General features: G+C 39.8%; 1 protein-coding gene across 1 annotated transcript; it reads right to left on the minus strand.

The window, feature by feature from the left end:
• Window positions 1-6,889: 6,889 nt before the first annotated feature.
• On the minus strand, window positions 6,890-11,819 carry LOC144016678 (uncharacterized). Its single transcript, XM_077518007.1, has 4 exons — window positions 11,743-11,819; window positions 11,419-11,510; window positions 8,192-8,250; window positions 6,890-8,104 (listed from the first exon to the last, which is right to left on the minus strand). The coding sequence occupies exons 3-4, from the start codon at window positions 8,232-8,234 to the stop codon at window positions 7,482-7,484; spliced, it is 666 nt and encodes a 221-aa protein (XP_077374133.1). The 5' UTR covers window positions 8,235-8,250; window positions 11,419-11,510; window positions 11,743-11,819; the 3' UTR covers window positions 6,890-7,481.
• Window positions 11,820-12,096: the final 277 nt, after the last annotated feature.

The following is a 12,096-nucleotide window of genomic DNA, read 5'->3' on the forward strand; positions in this document are numbered from 1 at the left end:
CGGCATCACTTACGTCACTTCCGCTTAGGTCGCGGCATCGGTGGCTGCCGTTGCCTTTCCTCTTTCCCTCGGGACATGTCGCGACTCCATTCGACTTGGTGCCGCTGCCATTACTCATTGTATGCATTTATAAATGGATTACGAGGCTTTTTGTGTGTGTTTGTTTTGTTTAGTCACTTTGCTAAACACTTCACTTCCTTATTTTCGTTTTTTTTTATTTTTATTATTATTATTTATTTAAGTGCTCTGGAAATTAAGTTGAATTAAGGTATTGCACTCCATCATGAGCAATCACTTCCGTGGACCGGTCCATATTTGGAACGGTGCCAGGGAGATGCCAATCCGCCATTGTGACACGGCTCAATATACTGAGCTGCATATAATACTGGATAGTCGATAAACCGTTCACGCCGGCGCAAGCCGTTGAAGCCACAGAGCTGTCAGCTATCCAGTATTACATACAGATCAGTGGCCCAGCGGACGAGCCGCAGCCGCCATTGTGGCATCTGGTGACAGGGATAGGACCATATTTGGATGTCAAAGTGTTTTGTTTTGTTTTTAATCAATCTTTATTGTACAAATGTTTTAAACATACACATCTATATGAAAAACAAATATATCTGTCTGTCTATCTGTCTATACATGTGCGATACGTGACAAAAAAGGTTAATGCTGTTGAAATATATTAGATAGATAGATAGATAGATAGATAGATAGATAGATAGATAGATAGATAGATAGATAGATAGATAGATAGATAGATCGATAGATATATCGATAGATAGATCGATAGATAGATAGATAGATACATACATACATACATACATACATACATACATACATACATATATACATAGATACATAGATAGATAGATCATGGGTTCTCTCTCTCTCTCTAGTGTGCATAATGTGACCAATGATGTCCTGCTTGAGTATTTGTAATTGCAGAGTTCAATAAATTGTTTGAAAACGTATCTCATTCATATCGTACATATTTGTTTATAAATGTGTCATTGCATGTCATTCCTGTGTAAGTCACAAGATGTCGCTGTTGCATTTGACATGTTGCCTTCGCTCAACAGAGTGCATTACTTGTCTCATCTTGGCTGTACTACATTGTATTCTGTGTTCAATAATAATAAACCACCCAACACAAAAAAAAAAAAAAAATTCGTGGACCGGTCCATATTTGGAACGGTGCCAGGGGTATGCCACAATGGCGGACGAGCCGCAGCCGCCATTGTGGTATCCAAATATGGTCCTATTCCTGTCGGCCATTGTGGCATCTATGCCACAATGGCCGACAGGAATAGAACCATATTTGGATGCCAACGTGTTTTTTTTTTTAACCAATCTTTATTGTACAAATGTTTCAAAATACACATCTATATGAAAAATAAATATATACATGTGCGATACGTTACGAAAAATGTTAACGCTGTAGAAATATATAGACAGACAGACGGATAGATAGATAGATAGATAGATAGATAGATAGATAGATAGATAGATAGATAGATAGATAGATAGATAGATAGATAGATAGATAGATAGATAGATAGATAGATAGATAGATAGAAAGATAGATAGATAGATAGATAGATAGATAGATAGATAGATAGATAGATAGATAGATAGATAGATAGATAGATGGCCGACAGGAATAGGACCATATTTGGATTCCACAATGGCGGCTGCGGCTCGTCCGCCATTGTGGCATCTACCTGGCACCGTTCCAAATATGGACCGGTCCACGAATTTTTTGTTTTGTTTTGTTTTTTTTGTGTTAGGTGGTTTATTATTATTGAACACAGAATACAATGCAGTACAGCCAAGATGAGACAAGTAATGCACTCTGTTGAGCGAAGGCAACATGTCAAATGCAACAGCGACATCTTGTGACTTACACAGGAATGACATGCAATGACACATTTATAAACAAATATGTACGATATGAATGAGATACGTTTTCAAACAATTTATTGAACTCTGAAATTACAAATACTCAAGCAGGACATCATTGGTCACATTGTGCACACTAGAGAGAGAGAGCGAACCCATGATCGATCGATCGATCTATCGATCTATCTATCTATCTATCTATCTATCTATCTATCTATCTATCTATCTATCTATCTATCTATCTATATATCTATCTATCTATCTATCTATATATCTATCTATCTATCTATCTATCTATCTATCTATCTATATATCTATCTATCTATCTATCTAATACATTTCAACATCATTAACCTTTTTCGTCACGTATCGCACATGTATATATTTGTTTTTCATATAGATGTGTATGTTTAAAACATTTATTCAATAAAGATTGATTTAAAAAAAAACAAAAAAAAAAACACTTTGACATCCAAATATGGTCCTATTCCTGTCGGCCATTGTGGCATCTGGAGATGCCACAACGGCGGCTGCGGCTCGTCCGCTGGGCCACTGATCTGTATGTAATACTGGATAGCTGACAGCTCTGTGGCTTCAACGGCTTGCGCCGGCGTGAATGGCTTATCGGCTATCCAGTATTATATGCAGCTCAGCATATTGAGCCGTGTCACAATGGCGGATTGGCATCTCCCTGGCACCGTTCCAAAAATGGACCGGTCCACGGAAGTGATTGCTAATGATGGAGTGCAATACCTTAATTCAACTTAATTTCCAGAGCACTTAAATAACACTTAAATAAATAATAATAATTAAAAAACAAAAAAAAACATCGAAAATAAGGAAGTGAAGTGTTTAGCAAAGTGACTAAACAAAACAAACACACACAAAAAGCCTCGTAATCCATTTATAAATGCATACAATGAGTAATGGCAGCGGCACCAAGTCGAATGGAGTCGCGACATGTCCGCGAGAGAAAGAGGAAAGGCAACGGCAGCACAGACGCCGCGACATAAGCGGAAGTGACGTAGGTGATGCCGCGCTGGTGCCGCGGCATAAGCGGGAGTGACGTCACCGAAGCCACGACAGCTGCCGCTGCCGCTAAATGCGCTAGCCCTTTCTCCCTTTTCATCTGCGTGAACCGAAAATAAATCATGGACCAGGACTACTAGTCATCGCCTCTCACGACTGAAGCCAGATGGCAGCCATCTTGCGTTGCCTCTGTTATTTTCAACTTGTGCTATTTTTTTTCCGCTGAAATCACTGTTCTCAACACGTATTTTACGCCAGAACCCCTGTATGGAGTAATGAGCTTAATTGTTTGCACAAGTATATTTTCTCCAATCCTGGGCAAGTAACTTATATATATATATATTAGGGGTGTGAATTGCCTAGTACCTGACGATTCGATTCGTATCACGGTTCACAGGTCACGATTCGATTCGATACCGATTAATCCCGATACGAATTTATAAGTCGATTGTTGCGATTTTTTTTCATTCAAATTTAGAAAATACTAATCAGTAAGCTTGTAGAGTGTAAGATTTATATGAAAATGTATTATTTATTTATCTGAAATTTCAGTCTTATAGAGGTTGTAATCTGTTTCATGTTTGAACAGCATTAAAATAAAATATTAAGGCTTAATGTTCCGTTCATATAACATTCTTCCATGCTCAAGGTGTGAATCCTAAAAAAAAAAAAAAAAAAAAAAAAAAAAAAAAAAAAAAAAAATCGATTCTGCCCTTATTAAATCGATTCGAGAATCGCGCGATGTAGTATCGCGATATATCGCCGAATCGATTTTTTTAACACCCCTAATATATATATTTATATTTATATATATTTATTTATTTATTTATTTATTTATTTATTTTTCTTAACCGCTTTTCCTCATTTGGGTCACGGGGGTGCCGGAGCCTATTCCCAGCTGGCTTCGGGCAGTCGGCAGGGCCCACCCTGAACTGGTTGCCAGCCAATCCAGGGCACACACAGAGACGAGCAACCACTCACACTCACTAGCACACCTAGGGACAATTCAGAGCACCCAACTAACCTGCCATGCATGTCTTTAGAATGTGGGATGAGACGGAAGTACTCGGAACACTGAAGGTATATGCTGCTTGTAATGATAAAAAATTGATAGTCAAAAATCAGGATCGGCAGGTCAGACTCTTTAAAAGATCGGGGATCGGCGAGGGCGGCATGGTGATGACTGGTTAGCACGTCCGCCTCCCAGTAGTGAGGACGCAAGTTCGAGTCCAGGCTCCAGCCTTCCTGGGTGGAGTTTGCATGTTCTCACCGTCCCTTCTTCTCCGGGTACTCCGGTCTCCTCTCACATTCCAGAGACATGCATGGCAGGTTAATTGGGTGCTCCGAATTGTCCCTAGGTGTGCTTGTGAGTGTGGATGGTTGGCTGTCTCTGTGTGCCCTGCGATTGGCTGGCAACCAGTTCAGGGTGTACCCCGCCTTACTGCCCATAGCCAGCTGGGATAGGCTCCAGCACCCCACGCAATCCTTGTGAGGAGCAAATGGTTCAGAAAATGGATCGATGGACGGATGGATGGGGGTCGGTGATTTTTTTAAGAGCTCATAATAATGAACTGCAATCACACATACTTCGTTGTGCTAGAATGGGTTTGAATTACTATGAGCAAGGGCAGGGTACAAAATGCAAAGCTTCAGTTACATTTAAAAACTAGAGATTTCTACATTTGTTTTCAATGTAATATATATATATATATATATATATATATATATATATATATATATATATATATATATTATTATTATTATTAATTATTTATTTATGTATTTTAAATCCCAAAAAGCAGGTCAAGCCCGGCTATTTATCTCCTCCCTCTAGGAGGGCAGCATTTTTTTTTTCTCAATGTAACCTACTGTTCCCTACCACTACCACAACATTAAATTACTAGGAGAAAAATGATCAGCTAAATATGCTATTTGACCATTATTTATCCATGATATTGTTTGTTTTTGTGTTGCACTTTGTGTTAATTGCTCGTCTCCATTAGGCACATGCACTTCAGGCATGCGATGATTTATACATTTGACTTAGGGCACATTTGGCGTGTCAGCTCCATGCCTTTCCTTCAATACTACCTTTTCTGTGTCACTCTTTCTCTTTTCCGCCATTTGACTTTACTTTTCACCAGACCGAGCGCTGGTGATGGTGGTGAAGGGGAGACAGAGTGTGCGAGAGAGCGCAAGCAAGCAGAGGGAAAGAGAGAGAGAGAGTGACGCTAGCTTTGCCAATGCATATGATCCATTCTGCACAAAAGAGCAGCCAAACGATCCATAATTCAGGCCGACCAAGTGGATAAATGCAGACCACGCCAAGTTACTGACTCTGGGCCTGGCTAGGTTGCCTACTCCAAAAGCACTTTAATTGCTAACTTTTTAAACAAACTCGCGGCCTGAAATAAACAGCCTCCGCTTGGCCTGCACTCAGTCGCCATAGCGATTCACACGATAAACCCATTAAAAGGGAATGTAACTGTTAAATTCCTTCCAAATTCACGTTTGCGTCATCATTCGCATCTGCATCTAATCGGTAACAGGACGGACTTGCACAGCAGGTGTTGACCTACTATCCACTGTGAACGCCAGTCTTTAGTCAGGCAAGACAAGCTGAGCTTTCTAGCAGTAAATTTCCAATTTTACAATGTAAACGGAACAGACAGCTTTCAATTTGGGACCGAGGAAAAAAGGTTGGATAATGGTGAGTGCATATGGCCTTGTTTAGCGCTGTTGAACACTCAACCAAGATAGCATTAGCAATTGATGCGAATATCAGCCATCATTTTGCGCACCTCTCCACCAGTCCTCACCCCCTCCATCTGCCCCATCACCCGACACCCTCCAAACATCCACCTCCCCCCACCCAGATGAAGATTGACCACTGATGAAATTTGGTGAAATGTATTGGATATTATATCGCCTCCCTGGTTTTTCTTTTTTCTTTTTTTTTAATTTGGTTACACAAAGCCAATGTTTTAATGTTCTGAAGGTATGGGTCCTATATTGTAGACGTGCATGTACTTGATGTAAAATCTTGCACATCTTCACATTTTAACTGAATTTTGGCATTTTGTAGGGGCCATATTTGTCATGCCTGGGCCATGCCAGGGTTAAGTTTGGGTCATGCAAGGGTTATGTTTAAGTCTTGACCGTGAGGTCAAGTGTCTGTTTTGAACTGATGTAACCGGCATCTAGTTTCACCTGGTCTTAACCTATGTGAAGTCAGGAGCTATGTAATGTCAAGAGTCTCTAATCTCTTTATCTGGTCAACAGCCAATCCTGTTACCCACATGTCTAGCCACAACCAATCAGATCGATTCACTGTCTTTATAAGCTGTCTGAGAAATGTGTGTGTTTGTCAGATTATTACCTCTGTTCCTCTGTGCATCTCCACAGCCCAAGGGGGTTTGATACATTCTTGTTGTTTCTCGTCTAGTCAAGTTTGTTCTACGCCTCTCGATATTATGCGAATAAAGTGTTAAACTCTTATTTGTGTCTGCGCTTTTGAGATCCAACCTCAGAACATAATATTTTAACAAACTCTGAGAGAATTTATTCAATTGTCTTCAAAATTTGAGTGTTTCATTTCATCACACTCTGTTAATACACTGTTTGCAAAGAAATATGATGCTGTTTTTTTAGGGTCAAGACCTGGGCAAAAACTGAATTTTTTGCACACTTATCAGGCCTGGCAAAAAAAACAAAAATAAATAAATAAATAAATAAATAATATTTTACGGGGTTATTTTTTTTATGTCACAATACTCCAATGTGCCAGTACACCAATGTGGCCAGAGTTGCAAGGGCTCTATCATTGAACGCAGCTCTAGTTCATATTTTTACAAGGCAGCAGACGGTTGCAATTTGATGTCATATCCAGGAAGCCTGATTGTGTCTTAGAACACGAAGGATAGAATGCTTGAGTTGATGTCACATTCAACCAACCAAGTCAAGAAGAAAAATCCATCTTTATTTTTAGAATTGAATGCGGGTGGCAAGTATAGTATCTTGCATTGACACAACAACCACATGATGATTTTTACGATTAGGACTGAATGCAGATGTGTTGTTTTCACAAGCAGTAACAGGTTGTCTAGCTGGACAAGGTGGTGGTCCAGGTGGGTCGTTTCAGAGCAACTGGTGTTGGCCAGGTAGGTCCTGGTGGAGGCCAAGGTGGTGTGGTCCAGGTTAATAATTTTCATTAGACAGATTGTCTTGGTAGTGGTTCAAGGTGGCAGGGTTCTTGTCCAGGTGATGCCAGAGGTTATTCTGGTGCTGTGTTGGAGACAGGTTGGCAAACTGGTCTCTAGGTGGGTGGTTTTCATCCAGGATAACAAGTGGGTAAATTACACTGGTATTGGCTAGGGTGGCTAATTGTGATATGGAATAAAATGTGGTCTTATGGTGGTACAGCCTGGAAAGGTGGTCGTCCAGGTGGGTCATTTTCATCCGCAGTAACAGGTGATCCAGGTGGCCCTAGTTGTTAAAGGCCCTGGTTGTTAAATTGATGGATCAACAAATTATTGATCAGACATCATGTGTTATGGTGCCTCAGGTGGATCATGATGTGGACCAGGTGGATCACGTGGTTCATATGGACCATATGGACCATATGGACCATATGGTCTATATGGTGGTTGTGGCCAATATGGACAAAATAGTGGTAGCCCGGGTGGCCCGGGTGGTCCTGGCGGTCCAGGTGGCCCTGGTTGACCACCTGATTGACCAGGTAGTCCAGGTAGACCATCAGTTCCATTTATTCCATCTGTGCCATTTTTCCCAGGTGGGCCAGGTGGTCCTGGTGGACCGGTGTCTCCATTTTGTCCTGGTTGACCGTTTGTTCCATTTATTCCTGGTGCACCGTTTGTTCCATTTGTTCCTGGTGGTCCTTGTGGTCCTGGTGGTCCTGGTGGTCCTGGTGGTCCAGGTGGTGAACCAGGTGGTGAACCAGGTGGTGGGCCAGGTGGTGAACCAGGTGGCGGGCCAGGTGGTGAACCAGGTGGCGGTCCAGGTGGTGAACCAGGTGGCGGTCCAGGTGGTGAACCAGGTGGCGGTCCAGGTGGTGAACCAGGTGGTGGACCAGGTGGTGAATCTGGCATATTATCATGTGAAGTAGTAGCTGGGTCAGCTTGTCTCCTTATTCTTAGAGACTGACAGCTGGTTCCTGCGATAAAGAGTTAATGTCTGTGTTACATGGTGGCCTTTCACTTGAATTTGTTAGCTAGTAATTTGTTAGAGTGTGTTGACTTACCAACCAGCAGAAAGGCAACAGTGAACATCCTGAGAATGATCATCGTGGCTGATTATGTTCTGAAAGGTAGTAAAAAGAAAAGGTAAATGTACGTCTAGAGAAAGTCCATTAGGCGAGCATGATGGGAGAGGTGGCTGCTTGGACAGTGTCAAGTTGTCGAGGCCTAAGATTTTGATGCTAATATTTTTGCTTATCATATCATCTCAGAGTGTAGTGGCAGCACTTTAGAAAGATAGATAGATGGTTGGCACACTTGTGTTGTTTATACATTGACATCGACAACAATGAAAAGGTCCAAGCCTTCAGGTGCTGCATTAAGAAAGCGGCGAAAGGAGGATGAGGAAAAACGGGCCCAGGGTAGAGGTATGTATGTCAGTCAATCATCATTGTTTATAAAATAAACACGAAAATAGCGTTAGCTTCTTAGCTTGCTTGTAACTTGTTTACTGCACCATTACATCCATGCTAGTAGCTACTTTGCACACAAGAGTGGGGCAACGCTTGCTGAGTTTAAACTAAAACAGCCAGTAAGTCCAGATACCTGCAAATGGATTTGCACAAGTCATTGTTTCACATAACCACATTAATTTATTAATTTATTGAAAATAAGAATTATGTGCTGGTTTAATGTAAACATCGATATAGTAAATGCATTTTTTTTTTTTTAACTAGATGCGCTGAGAAAATATTTGCAGCCACAACAAGCACCTGCAGAAGCTGTGGTAAACAATCCTTCAGTGTCATCTTCACCAAAGGCTACTGAATGTAAGTGCATGAATGGTGCATTTAATACAAACAGCCATAATTTCTGACATTGTATTCTATCATAATGCAAATGGATTTGTTTTCCCTGCTTTAACACTTAAATAATTTGAAGTGATGTATTTTGTTTAATGTACAGCTGAAGCAACAGCCAGTCAAGCACCAATCAGCAGTACTTTGAGTGACACAAAGCTCGATCTTCTAGATTTTCAGTTATATCAGCTATTGCTGCATCATGTACAGTGCTCAGCATATATGAGTATACCCCCTTTGAAAAATGTAAAGATTTTGTTCAATATCTCCCCGCGACCCTTGTGAGGAATAAGCGGTCAAGAAAATGGATGGATGGATGGATGGATGTTCAATATCTCAATAAACATAAGAACAATTTCCAAAATATTGACAAAATGTTTTCTGTAGAATACGCACTTGACTCACAACATGAAAGTAAGGTTGTAATAGGATGCATAGATTACAAAATCTCCAATTTAATCAAATTAACTAATGCAAAAAAAAAAAAAGCAACCCACAACAAAAACGACTACATCTAGTATTTTCTATGATCTCCATGACTGTTATGGGTAGCAACATGTCTGCTAGGCCTGGAATTAACAAGCCTTTTTCTCGGAGTCTACTTATTTGTGCAATATGTACTCTCATAAAAAAAAAAAACACTCTTAGCAGAGATGCAGTCATTTCTTACCTGGCCAAAATCCAATATGTCAACCATGGAATTTTTAACTTTTCTAGAGGAGAAAAAACTTCTAAAAATCTATCCCAACATGTGGGTAGCACTCAGAGTGGCCGCTACCATATCAGTGACTGTAGCATCAGCTGAGAGATGCTTTTCCAAGCTTAAACGAATAAAAAACTATTTAAGGTCTACCATGTCACAAGAACGGCTAACTAGACTGGCACTTATCAGCATCAATCAAGAAGTATCCAGGCAGCTTTCCTTTGACGCACCAATTGATGCCTTTGCTGCAAGGAGGTCCCGGCGTGCACTATTTTAAGTATTTGCCGTTATGTTCCTAAGTTATTTAGTGAAGTTTTTTTGCACACTATTCACATTATCTGTGAATCACCTTATTGCCAAAGTTTTACGATATATCAAAGTTTGTATATTGATACATTTACAATTTTTTGTATCTTACACAATTATTAATGTACATAGTGAAAACATTTTGAGGTTTTAAATACTGTCATTTTGCAAAAATTGCAATAAAAAGTTGCATTGCATTGTACTTCTGTTATTTTTCTTATTTTTATTTGTTTGTGGAATTTGGTATTTATTGTGTGGTGTGCTATTAAATATAATATATCTATAATTTTTTTTGTGTGTGTTTTTTTTTTTATGGGATTGGGGGTCGCTACCATGTACATTTTCGCCTAGGGTACCAAATCATGTAGGGCCGGCCCTGTATATATATATATATATATATATATATTAGTGCTGTCAAACGATTACAATTTTTAATCTGATTAATCACACTTTTTAATTTTGATTAATCAGCTAAATACTTGCGTATTGGCGTAATATAAAATAAATACAAAATACCGTAATATTTTGACAACGCATTTTATGACATGAATGTCATTTGCAAACATTGATTAAATGCATGTACGCAATTGCATGCATGCGTGTATTGCTCAAAACGTAACAGCATCGTATCAATTGGGTGCAATTCAGCAATTATTAATTAAACTCAAATTACTTTTGTTTTATCTAAGACCTAATCACTGACCTGTGCAGCCTTCAATGTAACCATCTGCAGTTACGTTTGATAGAAAAATTGTTGAATTAAGAAGAATTAACTAACAAGTGTCATGTTGCTGGGCTCTCAGTGTGTTTTCCTTGTTTTCCTTTCCTAACCTCTCGCTTTCTCATCTGTATTCTGGGATCCACTCTCCGGTCGCACCGGAACCTTAACAAGTGTGATTTGCAGAAGATGATTTGATTGATTTAACTATATTGTTTTTATCATACATTTGCTAAGTTTTCATAATCATTCATACTAAATACAGTGTTTGCAGCTGGGGGAAAGGGTTTTGCCAGACTGGCAAAACTGCTCTCGAAGATCTGGAGACCAAAATTACGCATCCGTTGGCAATCAAAAGTGCCTTTGCATGGAACGTGATGTTTATAGAGGCTCAAGTGCAGTCGAAAAAAATAGTGCGATTAATCTGAGTTAATACATGATTAATGCGACAATTTTCTGTGATTAATTAATCTATTAACGCTTGAACTTTGACAGCCCTAATATATATATATGCATATATAATTAACGTAAATAAAAAATAAAAAAAAGCCGCAGATTTCCATTATCGTGAGTCGTTTGGAGATAACACCTGCGATTATCGAAGGAACACTGTATTTCACTTGATTCTACCAAGTGCAATACCAAATACTTCTGACATGGATGCTGTCTTACCTGAAAACACATCAAGATGGAGAAAGTACTCACCACGCTCAATCAAGTTTGGTCTTGAAGTCTCTCTCGGCTCCTCTGATGCCTTACAGGTGTTAACAGAGATCTTATATACCCTTGTCCGGCTGCTGTTAAGGTGGAGTCCTTGTTAAGGTGAGGCATTTAATTGTTTTTACTTTTGTTATAAAACTTTCACACAATCAATCACTTTATAGGCGGGTTTTGTCAAGTTGCATTTCTTGTTTCCATACTGTAATTGAGTCACTTTGAAGTGTGGACAACACAACATACTACTGTTATGTGGTTGGTTTTGCAGTCCTCATGTTTTTCAAAGGACCTGCATTATAGAAACATGTTTACCTAACAATAAGAATCTGGGTGGAGTACATGATCACAATAATAAAGTTTTGCTCAGATGAGTGCGTGCAGCGTGCACGTGAAGAAGGGAATCCATCCATCCATTTTCTTGACCGCTTATTCCTCACAAGGGTCGCTGGAGCCTATCTCAGCTGGCTCTGGGCAGTAGGCGGAGGACACCCTGGACTGGTTGCAGCCAATCGCAGGCAGTGTTGCCGGTAACGCGTTACTTAGTAACGCGTTACTCAAAAAAGTTGCTTTCTAAAGTAACTAATAGTCTAACGCGTTACTTTATTCTACAAAGTAGTCTGATTAAAGTTACTGTCCAGAGAATCAATGCGTTACTCCACATTTTCA

The sequence above is a fragment of the Festucalex cinctus genome, chromosome 3 (assembly GCF_051991245.1).
Source record: "Festucalex cinctus isolate MCC-2025b chromosome 3, RoL_Fcin_1.0, whole genome shotgun sequence".
Classification (NCBI taxonomy): domain Eukaryota; kingdom Metazoa; phylum Chordata; class Actinopteri; order Syngnathiformes; family Syngnathidae; genus Festucalex; species Festucalex cinctus.